Here is a 15,942-nt window from a genome sequence, read left to right on the forward strand (position 1 = left end):
CACCATGTTGTTTCTGACCACCATGTTGTTTCTCCATCTGACCACCATGTTGTTTCTCCATCTGACCACCATGTTGTTTCTGACCACCATGTTGTTTCTCCATCTGACCACCATGTTGTTTCTCCATCTGACCACCATGTTGTTTCTGACCACCATGTTGTTTCTCCATCTGACCACCATGTTGTTTCTCCATCTGACCACCATGTTGTTTCTTCTCTCCAGGTACGGTGGCAGCATCTTCCTCCTCTTCCTCGTCCCCGTCCTCCAGCTCTCTAACAGCAGCAGTGATGTTGACGCTAGCCGACACTCCTGTGTCGTCCTCTTCCTCCTCTCAGAACTCTGTGGTGTCTGTAGAGTGTAGGTGACAGGACAACCCCTCACCCCTCCCAACCTTCCGAGGCCCAGGACACAGCACTGAGCACTTAACCAGCACCACCCTGGTCCCCATCCCAAAATACCCCCAACACCTACCAAGGCCCCATCCCTACCACTAACGCCTCCACTCCAAAGTCTCAGTACATACCCACCTCAAACCAGAGAGCACCCAGGCATCAATGCCCCCACTTAAACCTCCACTCTTATCCATGCCTCTCCACCCCAGAGCCCCTTTCCAACAGTTTGGCCTCATCACCCTTACTCCCAACTCCCTCCCAGCAGGACAGACAACACAATCTCTATACTGGAACAACCACAGGGATACAGCAACACAGACAACCAGACCAACAAGACAAAACAAACACTATTTTCTATCCACAGCTGTTTCCTTGGCAAGCTAATTGCACTTAAGTGCACTTTTATGAAGATTTTGAGGGGGAAGAGAATACAACGACCAACCAAAAAAAAAAATATATTACAAAAGTATGTTTTTTTTTCAATTGATTGATAAACATTTCTAAGAGTTGTTTTCTTCAAGCAATAGTGATTCTTTCCATCTCGAGGTAGTTTAGATTGGGTTGACGACGGTGTGTACTGTGTCATCAAGGTCCTTGTCCTATGTAGCCCTGTGTATGTAGAGCCTGTCAAAGGGAATTACACAAGGCTCAAAGTCACAAGATGATGTACATACTAAAACACACGCTTGTAGTGCGTGTGCTGTTGGAACACATGCATTTCTCTCTCTGTCCGTCTTCACTTCTTTAAGCTACCACGCCTTCGAATGGTACTCTTATCTTGACCCGTGACCGTGGTCTGTAAGCGCTGTGTGGAGGAGAGAGAGGCTTCGTATGTCGGCCCACTGTAGAGATCCAGAGAAGTGACTTTGAAGCCATGAAGCTGATGAACATGAGACTACTGTTAGGGCCTTGTTGTTGTGTCTAACCCTAAGACACCTCTTAAGAGGGAACTTTCCCCCTCCTGTCCGACTCTCTTAGTCCTGATGGTTCTTAGAAATGAAAAACGGTCCGTCTTTCAGAGGACTGCATGAGTGACAGACTGCTCCAGCCAGGCCTGTGACTGTGTACATGACAGATAGCAAGATATTCATGTGATTATATTGATATTCCTAATGATTGTAGAGGTGGAGAGGACTAATCTCTTTCTGTCAGCCAGGATCTAATGTCTATAGGAATGAGTCCCAAAATGGAACCCTTTTTACCTATATCGTGCACTACTTTCTATGGGCTCTGGTGTAAAGTAGTGCACAATATAGGGAATAGGGTTCCATTTGGAACACAAGCCCTTTGTCTGCTCCTTAATAAGGTCCCCAGTTAATATGGCAGTATATACATACATGTGTAATGATGGAGATGTCTGGCAGGTTGAAGGAACCCTAATGGAGAGCGTTGTATCTTGTCGGTTTATCTTTTCAACTCATGGTTCTTGGATTTCTAATCAGTCTTTTTATCACGCCGTTCAGATGATCTACATTAGACGCTCCAGATGGAGGAGAAAGCACCCTCTGAATGAAATGACAAGCTGCCAAGGGGAACTACATTCATTCACTGCATTTAAAAAATATGCTGAACTAAAAATAGAAAAGCAACATGCAACAATTTCAAACATTTTGACCGAGTTACAGTTCATTTAAAGGAAATCAGTCAATTGAAATTAATTAATTAGGCCCTAATCTATGGATTTCACATGACTGGGAATACAGATATGCATCTGTTGGTCACAGATACCGTAAATGAAAAAAAGGTAGGGGCGTGGATCAGAAAACCAGTCAGTATCTGGTGTGACCACCATTTGCCTTATGCAGCGAGACACATCTCCTTCTCATAGAGTTGATCAGGCTGTTGATTGTGGCCTGTGGAATGTTGTCCCACTCCTCTTCAATGGCTGTGTGAAACTGCTGGATATTGGTGGGAACTGGAACACGACGATCCAGAGCATCCCAAACATGCTCAATAGGTGACATGTCTTGTGAGTACGCAGGCCATGGAAGAACTGGGACATTTTCAGCTTCCAGGAATTGTGAACAGATCCTTGCGACATGGCGTTGTGCATTATCATGCTGAAACATGAGGTGATGGCGGCGGATGAATGGCTCGACAATGGGCCTCGGGATCTCGTCACGGTATCCCTGTGCATTCAAATTGCCATCAATAAAATGCAATTGTGTTCATTGTCCGTAGCTTATGCCTGTCCATACCATAACCCCACCGCCCCCATGGGGCACTCTGTTCATAAATTTGACATCAGCAAACCGCTCGCCCACACGACGCCATACACGTGATCTGCGGTTGTGAGGCCGGTTGGACATACTGCCACATTCTCTAAAACGACGATGGAGGTGGCTTATGGTAGAGAAATTAACATTAAATTATCTGGCAACAGCTCTGGTGGACATTCCTGCAGTCAGCATGCCAATTGCACGCTCCCTCAAAATTTGAGGAATCTGTGGCATTGTGTTGTGAGACAAAACTGCACATTTTAGAGTGGCCTTTTATTGTCCCCAGCACAAGGTGCACCTGTGTAATGATCATGCTGTTTAATCTCCTTGAAATGCCACACTTGTCAGGTGGATGGATTATCTTGGCAAAGGAGAAATGCTCACTAACAGGGATGTAAACATTTGAGAGAAATAAACATTTCTGGGATCTTTTATTTCAGCTGAAATATGGGACCAACACTCTACATGTTGCGTTTATATTTTTGTTCAGTGTATATAGTAATATATATAATGTATAACTCCCAGGTTTGTAATTGATTATCCCAAGAGAAATATACTAAAACAATAGGTGTTCTACCAGTATGTTTCCAACTCCTCATCAATCCTGTGTTCTTCTATAACCTGTAGGGGTGAGATTTGATGAGTCTATACAGATTCAGCATTCTTATCAAATCTTTACCCCTACAGATTATAGTAGTCTGACCAGATTATAGTAGTCTGTTCAGATTATAGTAGTCTGTACAGATTATAGTAGTCTGACCAGATTATAGTAGTCTGTTCAGATTATAGTAGTCTGTTCAGATTATAGTAGTCTGACCAGATTATAGTAGTCTGACCAGATTATAGTAGTCTGTTCAGATTATAGTAGTCTGTACAGATTATAGTAGTCTGTTCAGATTATAGTAGTCTGTTCAGATTATAGTAGTCTGTACAGATTATAGTAGTCTGTACAGATTAAAGTAGTCTGTACAGATTATAGTAGTCTGTTCAGATTATAGTAGTCTGACCAGATTATAGTAGTCTGTTCAGATTATAGTAGTCTGTTCAGATTATAGTAGTCTGTACAGATTATAGTAGTCTGTACAGATTAAAGTAGTCTGTACAGATTATAGTAGTCTGTACAGATTATAGTAGGCTGTACAGATTATAGTAGTCTGTACAGATTATAGTAGTCTGTACAGATTATAGTAGTCTGTTCAGATTATAGTAGGCTGTACAGATTATAGTAGTCTGTTCAGATTATAGTAGTCTGTACAGATTATAGTAGTCTGTTCAGATTATAGTAGTCTGTACAGATTATAGTAGTTTGTTATGCTGCAGAAGACATTTAGAAATCTAATAAGAATGTGTCCCAGATGTGTAATTGATTGTTCCAAGATTATTATATAGAAAATATAAAGTGAAACACATTGACAGGAAAGCTATAAAGGTCATCGATGGTGTTTCCAAATCATCACCAGTTCTCCTTTTAATCAACTCTTCACCCACCCCCCCCTACCACCAACAAATAATCATGTTGTTACCCCCACCCACCCACCACCAACAAATAATCATGTTGTTAACCCCCACCCCCCCACCCACCACCAACAAATAATCATGTTGTTAACCCCCCCCCCCCCCCCCCCCACCACCACCTAATAATAATGTCGTTAACCCCCCCTCCCCACCACCAACAAATAATAATGTCGTTAACCCCCCCCCCCACCACCACCTAATAATAATGTTGTTAACCCCCCCCTCACCCATCCCATACCAACAAATAATCATGTTGTTTTACCCAACTCTTAACCCCCCCTCACCCATACCAACGAATAATCATGTTGTTTTACCCAACTCTTAACCCCCCCTCACCCATACCAACGAATAATCATGTTGTTTTACCCAACTCTTAACCCCCCCCTCACCCATCCCATACCAACGAATAATCATGTTGTTTTACCCAACTCTTAACCCCCCCCTCACCCATACCAACAAATAATCATGTTGTTAACCCCCCCCCCCCACCAACAAATAATCATGTTGTTTTACCCAACTCTTCACCCCCCCATCCATACCAACAAATAATCATGTTGTTAACCCCCCCCCCTCTCATCCATGCCAACAAATAATCATGTTTTGGTTCTGTTCTCTATAATCTGACCAGGATAATGGTGAAAACAATATTGTAGCTGTGTATTTATGACAACAAAGTGCTGTATGTGTATACAGCCATTATTTCAGACTCCAGTGTTTCCTCCCTTTGGTTGCATCTGCCCTATTCCATTTATAGTGCACTACCTATGGGATTCCCTATTGGCCCTGGTCAAAAGTAGTGCACTACCTATGGGATTCCCTATTGGTCCTGGTCAAAAGTAGTGCACTACCTATGGGATTCCCTATTGGCCCTGGTCAAAAGTAGTGTACTACCTATGGGATTCCCTATTGGCCCTGGTCAAAAGTAGTGCACTACCTATGGGATTCCCTAAAAGTAGTGCACTATAAAGGGGAAAGGGGAAAGGTTTCCATTTGGGATGCGTAGTTTGTATAGATCCCCACTGTATGATATTATGTCTGTTTGTTTGGCACTTGTATGTAATTGTATGCCTTTGTTATACATTTGTATATTGAGAACAAGAGTGATTTGAGTCAAGCTATTTAATATCTTCCACTGTTCATAATGATAACGTGTACTTTTGTGTACAGGCAGTCGTACTGTTTCAACATGTAGTTTCATTAGTGTACATAGTGAGGAGGGTCGACGCATGTATGTCGTTTTCCCCGTTCATTTCTCATTCTGGTCCTCACTGGGGGGACAAGGGCTTGCGTCCCAAATGGATCCCTATGGGCCCTGGTCAAAAGTAGTGCACTATATAGGGAATAGGGTGCCATTTGGGTACAAGGTTTATTTGGTTCTTCATTTGTTTTTTATTTACTTTTTTGTTCTGAGGTTTTCAGAATAGTTTTTTCTTTCCTAGACTGGTTATTTGCTTTGTTCTCTGTCTTGGCTTGTTAATTAGTTTTTTTTTGTGTGTGTGTGTTGTTTTTACGTTAGCTTGTGCTTGTATCAGAAGCATACCCTATGAGCACAAGATGTTGAAAATACATTATTTTTGGTTGATGTCTTTTCAACCCGATTTTGCTCACTGGGTTTAGCGGTTTTGAAAAGACGGTTATGGTATTTTCCAACTTGTACAGTTTCACAGACCTCTATGGAATGGTCTGGGAGAGTGAGAGAGAGAGTGATAAAGCTTATGAAAAAAAAAAACTCTATAGTATTTATTAGGCCCGTCAGAAAATGGGCATTCATACATGTGTAATTTATTGTACAAATGTAAGCAAAAAAAAGTTAAGAAAAAAGATGCCTCTGTTTGAAATAAATGCCATAGTTTGAACTTCATTGTATTGTCTTTGGTCTGGTGGAAACGTCACATGCCATGTTATCTGCTCAACACGCACGTCTCTAGATTTACTTGTAACGGCTGTAATCTGTGGATAATGTGGTTGCCTTACCCACCTTCGTTAAATGCACTGGCTCTGGAGAGTCTGCCAAAATGTATTATGGTCAACTCTAACATTGAGAAGGAATGATTTGATGACTGTACTTGGTAGTAGTGTACTTATACTACAGTAATAACAAAATAAATAATTTCAGTAACTGAAAATAAATGGCAAATCCACTTGCCTTCTGTAAAGTAAGCTCTTAAACAAGGAGTAAACCCTTGAACTCTAGGGTGTCACGATTTCTGTTGCAAAAAGTTTTGCACCGAACGGAAAACATTAACACCGAACGGAAAACATTAACATCGAACGGAAAACGTTTTGCAATTATAAACGAGAATTTCTATTGGACACATTCAGGTAGGTCCCTCCCCCGTTTCTTTTTGTTGCATTTAGTTGTTACACGGTAAACCGTTTTACCCGAATGACGGCCCTGTTCACTATTTCACTTATCAGCTGTATGTAATAAATCAACTAAATAATCAATCAGCTGTAGTCACTGCGCAGGTGTGAGTCCAGTGACGCAAGATGGAATCATGCGCAGTCGGTGTCCTTCACAGGAAGAGTCAGTAGCTAGCATGCTGGCTAGTTAACTTAGTGGTGTGTCTACTCTGCTCTCCGGACATGATGGGGGCTAAAACCAGCACCATGGTCGCTGGGGTGGCCGGAGCCCTGTTCATTGGATACTGCGTTTATTTCGATAGAAAACGACGAAGTGACCCGAACTTCAAGAAAAGACTACAAGAACGTAAGTCATGTTAGCAAACTGGCAAGTCACGTGTTTTTATACCTGCGACAAAATGGCTAGCTAGTTTACAAATGTTTGGCTAACTATCTAGCGTGATATAACTGCATTAAGTATACGCTTAGCTTTGTATTTGGGTTATGTTATTGCTAACTAGTTACGAGTTGGTTAACTAGTCAATAGTTAATTAACGAAGTGCCAACATATCCAGTTAACTAGTTAGCGTTGGCTAACATTGATTCATCTGCAGTCCGGTCAATCCAATATTAAGGATGGTTTGTCAATGGTGGTGTGTACATAACTAGTTAAGTCAACCAACTCTCCTACATAGACTAGTAACGTTAGTGTTCACCATATAATATGTTTGGTTTAAACAATCCCGACTCCTTTTTAAATGTGTTTTCTTCTTCTTCTTAGCCCTTCCATGTAACTGACATCTTTCTCTGCAAGCCACTCCTTTCATTAGCATACTAGTCATCAAATATGACATTGTTTCAACAGGCAGGAGTAAACAGAAGTCTTCCCAAGAGAAGACTGTACTCAGGGTAAGAAACGTTACAATGGCCAAGTGTATTTTTATTTAACGAGGTCGTATTTTACAATGACGGCCTACCCAGGCCAAACCCCCTAACCCGGATGACACTGGGCTAAATGTATGCCGCCCTATGGGACTCCGGCTCACTGCCAGTTGGGATACATCCCGGGATCGAACCAGGGTCTGTTGTGATGCCTCTAGCACTGAGATGCAGTGCCTTGGACCACTGCACCACTCAGGTGCACTGAGATTATATGAAGTTTGTGCTTTTTAGAAGGCTCTTTGTCTTCCCCTCCTGACTGACTGTCTGCTAACCTGTCTGCCATTTAGCTACCTGACCTGAAGGATGCAGAAGCTGTACAGAAGTTCTTCCTGGAGGAGATCCAACTGGGAGAGGAGCTGCTAGCACAAGGTTAGCTGTCACCCCCTGTCTCCATGGCCATCACCTCGTCTTTCATACACACCCAGTCCTGAACACTACTAAGATCCTATAACTATCTGGTCCTGAATAACAGGCTTGAACTCAGATTGACACCTTCTGGAATAGCTGTGGATTTAGTGTCTGGTCCAACTGTGCATTCTCATAAACATCCTGGTTGCTAATTATTCTGCCCTTGAGTTGCGTTCCCATGCAAAACTAGACAGATAGCTAACAACTAAGTCTTCAATAAAACTCCCAAGGCGTGACTTTTCTTGAATGAATATATTGAAAACGTTTATGTTGTGAAACTGCAAAATACAGAAAAGAATATACTTTAGTATTCAATTCACACCGACATACTGTAGCTGTACATTAAACATTTGAAGCTGCATAAATACAAAGCACGCGCTAAGGTACCATGCATCTGGCATGATGCCAAACCATATAGCTAATTGTTACTCATATGGTAATTGGCTCCTTTCATTACTCTAATGTACAACCATTTATGTAGAATAACAAAGCATATTACACTAGGAACAGTAACAAAACTACAGTATTGTATATTTTACAATTCGTTTGCATGAGGCACGAGCAAAGTAATACAGCTAACGACATACATTAAAGGCATTGCAATTTGTGTAAATGCAACCAACATTGATATGTAAGCAACTCTATCAATGACAAGATTATCATCATTAGCTAAATGCTTGAATCGAACTTACAAAAAAATATTTCCACGGCTGAAGCGTGACAAGAAATAACCGAAAGACCTGCACCGTAGCGTTGTTTGTAGCTGCTTCTTTGCGTGCAAAACTAATTCTGTACTTCCTGTTTGCGTCGTCTTTCTAAGTACCAGAAAACTCCACTGGGGGGCAAATAACACCATTGAACACAATGAAAATCCAATTTAACCATTGTAATAAAATAATCTGTTACCTTCTAACAGGATGGCAGCACACTAATGTTAGCTTCTGGAAAAGAGTAATGGGGCTCTGGTTATTTCAGCTCTACAACATCAATTACATAAGTCATTTTTATTTTGAATCATTTTTTTTTCCTAATTCAGTCTCCTGAACAGTTGCTGTTCAGATGTGTCTGTTACTTGAACTCTGAAGCATTTATTTTGGCAGCAATTTCTGAGGCTGGTAACTCTAATGAACTTCTCCTCTGCAGCAAAGGTAACTTTGGGTCTTCCTTTCCTGTGGCAGTCCTCATGAGAGCCAGTTTCATCATAGTGCTTGGTTTTTGCGACTGCATTTGAAGAAACTTTCAAAGTTACATTTTTATGGACTGACCTTCATGTATTGAAGTAATGATGGACTGTCATTTCTCTTTGCTTATTTGAGCTGTAATATGGACTTGGTCTTTTACCAAATAGGGATATCTTCTGTATACCACCCCTACCTTGTCACAACGCAACTGATTGGCTCAAATGCATTAAGAAGGAAAGAAATTCCACAAATTAACTTTTAACAAGGCACACCTGTTAATTGAAATGCATTCCAGATGACTACCTCATGAATCTGGTTGAGAGAATGCCAAAGAGTGCAAAGCTGTCATCAAGGCAAAGGGTGGATTTTCTGAAGAATCTCAAATGTAAAATATACACTGCTCAAAAAAATAAAGGGAACACTTAAACAACACAATGTAACTCTAAGTCAATCACACTTCTGTGAAATCAAACTGTCCACTTAGGAAGCAACACTGATTGACAATAAATGTCACATGCTTTTGTGCAAATGGAATAGACAACAGGTGGAAATTATTGGCAAGACACCCCCAATAAAGGAGTGGTTCTGCAGGTGGTAACCACAGACCACTTCTCAGTTCCTATGCTTCCTGGCTGATGTTTTGGTCACTTGAATGCTGGCGGTGCTTTCACTCTAGTGGTAGCATGAGACGGAGTCTACAACCCACACAAGTGGCTCAGGTAGTGCAGCTCATCCAGGATGGCACATCAATGTGAGCTGTGGAAAGAAGGTTTGCTGTGTCTAGCAGCGTAGTGTCCAGAGCATGGAGGCGCTACCAGGAGACAGGCCAGTACATCAGGAGATGTGGAGGAGGCCGTAGGAGGGCAACAACCCAGCAGCAGGACCGCTACCTCCCCCTTTGTGCAAGGAGGAGCACAGAGCCCTGCAAAATGACCTCCAGCAGGCCACAAATGTGCATGTCTGCTCAAACGGTCAGAAACTGACTCCATGAGGGTGGTGTGAGGGCCCGACGTCAACAGGTGGGGGTTGTGCTTACAGCCCAACACCGTGCAGGACGTCTGGCATTTGCCAGAGAACACCAAGATTGGCAAATTCTCCACTGCCGCCCTGTGCTCTTCAGATGAAAGCAGGTTCACACTGAGCACGTGACAGAGTCTGGAGAACGTTCTGCTGCCTACAACATCCTCCAGCGCTGACTGGTTTGTCGATGGGTCAAGTCCTGGTGTGGGGTGGCAATTCTTTGGGGGGCCGCACAGCCCTCTATGTGCTCGCCAGAGGTAGCCTGACTGCCATTAGGTACCGAGATGAAATCCTCACACCCCTTGTGAGACCATATGATGGTGCGGTTGGCCCTGGGTTCCTCCTAATGCTAGACCTCATGTGGCTGGAGTGTCAGCCAAGAGGAAGAGAAGTGTCACTCCAAATCCAGACCTCCATGGGTTGATACATTTGATTTCCATTGATAATTTGTGTGATTTTTGTTGTCAGCACATTCAACTATGTAAAGAAAAAAGTATTTAATAAGATTATTTCATTCAGATCAGGATGTGTTATTTTAGTGTTTATTTTAATTAACTTTAAAAAATAAAAAATACTGTGATTCCATGTGTTATTTCATAGTTTTAATGTCTTCACTATTATTCTACAATGTAGAAATCTTGAATGAGTGGGTTGGTTACGGTAGTGTCTGTTTTTATTTAAAGCTGAAAATGCAGCCTTGTTTTTAAGTTTGATACTTCGCAGCCACGAGTTTGACATGTGAATTGAATTGTGGGTCATATCAACCCTGCAAGGTACCAAAGTTGTTCATTCGCTCCCTCGAGCTAAATTGAGGGCCGAGGAGGCAACATTAGTGAATTGGACCTCCACTTAATAACCTCTCTGGGATCGTTTGGGACAATCTCACCTCGCCAACAGCCAGTGAAAGTGCAGGGCGCCAAATTAAAATTCCCAAACCATACAAGTATTTTAAAGAATCACTTCTCGTTAATCCAACCACAGTGTCCGATTTCAAAAAGGCTTTTCGGCGAAAGCAGAACTTATCATTATGTTAGGTCAGCAACTAGTCACAGAAAGCTTTCAGCCATTTTCTATCCAAAGAGGTATCACAAAAAGCTGAAATATGGATAAAATTAACCACTAACCTTTGACGATCTTCATCAGATGACACTCCCAGGACTCAATGTTACACAATACATGTATGTTTTGTTCGATCAAGTTCATATTTATATCCAAAAACCTCAAGTTTACATTGGCGACATGTTCAGAAATGCCTCAAACATCCGACGACATTGCAGAGAGCCACATCAAAGAACAGAAATACTTTGAAAGAATTAAAGAAACTTGTTCTTAATGCCGCTGTGTCAGATTTCAAAAAAGCTTTACGGCAAAAGCACAATCTGAACTATGCAGCAAGCCATGCAGTTACCCATGAAGTTGTGGAGTCAACAAAAGTCATAAATAGCATTATAAATCTTCACTTTGCTGATCTTCGTCAGAATGCACTCCCAGGACTCCCACAATAATTGTTTTGTTCGATTACGTCCAAATACCTCTTAGTTCACTATTCCAAAGGCACAATGCGCGAGCGCAAAATCCAGACGAGAAGTCGAGTTTTATTACAGTTTGTAGAAACATGTCAAACAATGTTTCCAATCAATCCTTAGGGTCTTTTTATAATAAATATTCAATAATATTCCAACCGGACAATAGCGTATTCATTACAGAGGAAAAATAAGGAACGTGCACCCGCGCAGTTAACTGATTTGGCCACAGCCTAGTCCACTTGTTGAAACAGCTCTTATTCGACACCCTTCCACAATAGAAGCCTCAAACAACTTTCTAAAGACTGTTGACATCTGCTGGAAGCCTTGAAGTGCAATCTGGCCCCATAGACACAGCATATTGGATAGGCAATCACTTAAATGGAACTACAAACCTCAGATTTCCCACTTCCTGGTTGGATTTGTCTCAGCTTTTCACCTGCCATATGAGTTCTGTTCTACTCAGACATCATTCAAACAGTTTTAGAAAATTCGAAGTGTTTTCTATCCAATACTACTAATAATATGCATATGTTAGCTTCTGGGCCTGAGTAGCAGGCAGTTTACTCTGGGCACCTTATTCATCCAAGCTACTCAATACTGCCCCCCCTGTCACGAATAAGTTAAGATGGCAAACAAACTGCATTCAGTTTCGATCGTGATTCCCACCGAGGGGAAAGTGGCTAGCGTAAGAGTTGAGATGGTATTAATATCTTGTTTGGACTGTAGCTTGAAGGAAGTAGACCACCTGACCTAATCATGTCGACAACCCCAACAGGAGACTGTGAGATGGGTGTAGACCATCTAACAAATGCCATAGCAGTGTGTGGTCAGCCCCAACAGCTGCTCCAGGTGCTACAGCAGACTCTGCCTCCTCCAGTGTTCCAGATGCTGCTCACCAAACTGCCCACCATCAGCCAGGTGAGTGAGGCTCTCTCCCACGGAAGACGCTAGGTCTCTATTCCGATATTCACACTTAAAATGTACAATGTATTTGGCATGCTGATATGGACAAAGGGTACTTTGTCCAAGGGTGGTGTTGGAGTGTCACCAAAATGGCTTAGAGATGACCTGTTCTTTCAGCTCTTGGACATTAATCTTGTCAGTTGTTTTTCTTGACAGACAGTTTCATTCTCATGTCACTTATTAGACTGTCAGGATTCAGGTCTGACCGTGGCTGAGGAGTTCAGTGAAGGTTCTCTTTTTTTTTTCAGAGAATCGTGAGTGCTCAGAGTTTGGCAGAAGATGATGTTGAGTGAATGAGCTGGTGAGGTTTGTGTGTGTGAAACAGTGTGCAACTGCGTGTGTGGCTGTTGACTGGCTGTGTGGCCTTAGTCAAGATGGCTGCCATTGGATGTCTTCCTCACCAACCAGGACATCGGCTGACTGTACTCCCCTCCCCCAGTGCTATATAAGAAGTCCTGTCCGTGTCCCCTCTTCAGTCTACTGTAAAACATTTCCTATGCAGTAGCCCTCATTTCACATTCTAATATCTTGACAAACTAAATGTGTTGACATAAATGTGTTGTATTATTTAGCCTAAAAGGATTTTTTTTTTTTTTTTACTAATATTCTAGATTATGTAGAGATTAAGCATGATTTCAAAATGTGGTGCCGCAGAGGACATTTTCCCTATTTATACATGAAACACTATGTAAAGAGGTTGGCTCTGTTTGTCCCTGTCATGTATATGTCCACTGTGAGGTGGACTCTATCTTTATTAGGTCGATTGTTTTCTACGATGTCAGTGGAATATCATTTTTTTTGTAATTCTGAAATCAAGTCATGAAATAAAAATGTGAATGTATTTGTCTGTTTCTGTGATCTGCATGGCCACTAGATGGCAGTAGCAATGCATGGAGATTAGTGCCAGAATGATCATGTTTAGTTGCGGTTTACAGATTGAATTGGGTAGGACACCATTTTATCAGTATTTCCCCCTGAGCCACTGGAGCAAGGCAGCACTAGCAGATTAGGGCCTGAGCCTCAGCCTGAGCAGCACAGTGGGGTAGTAGACGGACAGCCAGGGAATCTCAGAAGGCCTGAAAGTTGAGCACCGTTTATGGTCATACTAGTGAACAGAGCAGCTTTCTACATTGGGGATGGAGTAATATAGGAGGGAGTTCTGCTGGGGATGGAGTAATATAGGAGGGAGTTCTGCTGGGGATGGAGTAATATAGGAGGGAGTTCTGCTCGGGATGGAGTAATATGGGAGGGAGTTGTTCTGCTGGGGATGGAGTAATATAGGAGGGAGTTCTGCTGAGGATGGAGTAATATAGGAGGGGGTTGGAGTAATATAGGAGGGAGTAGCTCTGCTGGGGATGGAGTAATGTAGGAGGGGGATGGAGTAATGTAGGAGGGGGATGGGGTAATATAGGAGGGAGTTGTTCTGCTGGGGATGGAGTAATATAGGAGGGGGATGGAGTAATATAGGAGGGAGTTCTGCTGGGGATGGAGTAATATAGGAGGGGGATGGAGTAATATAGGAGGGAGTTCTGCTGGGGATGGAGTAATATAGGAGGGGGATGGAGTAATATAGGAGGGAGTTACTCTGCTGGGGATGGAGTAATATAGGAGGGAGTTCTGCTGGGGATGGAGTAATATAGGAGGGGTATGGAGTAATATAGGAGGGAGTTGTTCTGCTGGGGATGGAGTAATATAGCACGGAGTCGTTCTGCTGGGGATGGAGTAATATAGGAGGGAGTTGTTCTGCTGTGGATGGAGTAATGTAGGAGGGAGTTGTTCTGCTGTGGATGGAGTAATATAGGAGGGAGTTGTTCTCCTGGGGATGGAGTAATATAGGAGGGAGTTGTTCTGCTGGGGATGGAGTAATATAGGAGGGGGATGGAGTAATATGGGAGGGAGTTGTTCTGCTGTGGATGGAGTAATGTAGGAGGGAGTTGTTCTGCTGTGGATGGAGTAATATAGGAGGGAGTTGTTCTGCTGGGGATGGAGTAATATAGGAGGGAGTTACTCTGCTGGGGATGGAGTAATATAGGATGGAGTTGCTCTGCTAGGGATGGAGTAATATAGGAGGGGGATGGTGTAATATAGGAGGGAGTTCTGCTGGGGATGGAGTAATATTGGAGGGAGTTCTGCTGGGGATGGAGTAATATAGGAGGGAGTTGTTCTGCTGGGGATGGAGTAATATAGGAGGGGGATGGAGTAATATAGGAGGGAGTTACTCTGCTGGGGATGGAGTAATATTGGAGGGAGTTCTGCTGGGGATGGAGTAATATAGGAGGGAGTTGTTCTGCTGGGGATGGAGTAATATAGGAGGGAGTTGCTCTGCTGGGGATGGAGTAATATAGGAGGGGGATGGAGTAATATAGGAGGGAGTTACTCTGCTGGGGATGGAGTAATATTGGAGGGAGTTCTGCTGGGGATGGAGTAATATAGGAGGGAGTTGTTCTGCTGGGGATGGAGTAATATAGGAGGGAGTTGTTCTGCTGGGGATGGAGTAATATAGGAGGGAGTTGCTCTGCTGGGGATGGAGTAATATAGGAGGGGGATGGAGTAAAGTAGGAGGGGGATGGAGTAATATAGGAGGGAGTTCTGCTGGGGATGGAGTAATATAGGAGGGGGATGGAGTAATATAGGAGGGAGTTGCTCTGCTGGGGATGGAGTAATATAGGAGGGGGATGGAGTAATGTAGGAGGGGGATGGAGTAATATAGGAGGGAGTTCTGCTGGGGATGGAGTGATATAGGAGGGAGATGTTCTGCTGGGAATGGAGTAATATAGGAGGGAGTTGTTCTGCTGGGGATGGAGTAATATAGGAGGGGGATGGAGTAATATAGGAGGGAGTTGTTCTGCTGTGGATGGAGTAATGTAGGAGGGAGTTGTTCTGCTGTGGATGGAGTAATATAGGAGGGAGTTGCTCTGCTGGGGATGGAGTAATGTAGGAGGGGGATGGAGTAATATAGGAGGGCGTTGCTCTGCTGGGGATGGAGTAATATAGGAGGGAGTTGTTCTGCTGGGGATGGAGTAATATAGGAGGGGGATGGAGTAATACAGGAGGGAGTTGTTCTGCTGGGGATGGAGTAATATAGGAGGGGGATGGAGTAATATAGGAGTGAGTTACTCTGCTGGGGATGGAGTAATATAGGAGGGGGATGGAGTAATATAGGAGGGAGTTGTTCTGCTGTGGATGGAGTAATGTAGGAGGGAGTTGTTCTGCTGTGGATGGAGTAATATAGGAGGGAGTTGTTCTGCTGGGGATGGAGTAATGTAGGAGGGAGTTGTTCTGCTGTGGATGGAGTAATATAGGAGGGAGTTGTTCTGCTGGGGATGGAGTAATATAGGAGGGAGTTGTTCTGCTGGGGATGGAGTAATATAGGAGGGGGATGGAGTAATAGAGGGAGTTGTTCTGCTGTGGATGGAGTAATGTAGGAGGGAGT

General features: G+C 43.0%; 2 protein-coding genes across 5 annotated transcripts in view; both read left to right on the top strand.

Moving 5' to 3' along the window:
• arid4b (AT-rich interaction domain 4B) overlaps window positions 1-2,040 on the top strand; it is a 187,036-nt gene extending 184,996 nt beyond the window's left edge. For all 4 annotated transcript variants that reach the window (XM_031799895.1, XM_031799894.1, XM_031799896.1 and 1 more), the window contains one exon: window positions 223-2,040. In XM_031799895.1, the coding sequence (XP_031655755.1) occupies window positions 223-365 (143 nt within the window). In that variant the 3' untranslated portion in view covers window positions 366-2,040. The remainder of the gene's footprint in view (window positions 1-222) is intronic.
• Window positions 2,041-6,582: 4,542 nt separating this feature from the next.
• On the top strand, window positions 6,583-13,350 carry tomm20a (translocase of outer mitochondrial membrane 20). The gene is made up of 5 exons (XM_020454477.2): window positions 6,583-6,836; window positions 7,335-7,378; window positions 7,699-7,780; window positions 12,322-12,464; window positions 12,758-13,350. Exons 1-5 carry the CDS (start codon window positions 6,713-6,715, stop codon window positions 12,800-12,802), a joined length of 438 nt encoding a protein of 145 aa, XP_020310066.1. The 5' UTR covers window positions 6,583-6,712; the 3' UTR covers window positions 12,803-13,350.
• The last annotated feature ends 2,592 nt before the right edge of the window (window positions 13,351-15,942 follow it).

The sequence above is a fragment of the Oncorhynchus kisutch genome, linkage group LG20, assembly GCF_002021735.2.
Source record: "Oncorhynchus kisutch isolate 150728-3 linkage group LG20, Okis_V2, whole genome shotgun sequence".
Classification (NCBI taxonomy): Eukaryota; Metazoa; Chordata; class Actinopteri; order Salmoniformes; family Salmonidae; genus Oncorhynchus; species Oncorhynchus kisutch.

Coding starts and splice junctions, on each gene's coding strand:
- tomm20a (XM_020454477.2), top strand. CDS start 6,713: ATGATGGGGGCTAAAACCAGCACCATGGTCGCTGGGGTGGCCGGAGCC. Junction 6,837..7,334: donor CAAGAAAAGACTACAAGAAC/GTAAGTCATGTT, acceptor TTGTTTCAACAG/GCAGGAGTAAACAGAAGTCT. Junction 7,379..7,698: donor AAGAGAAGACTGTACTCAGG/GTAAGAAACGTT, acceptor TCTGCCATTTAG/CTACCTGACCTGAAGGATGC.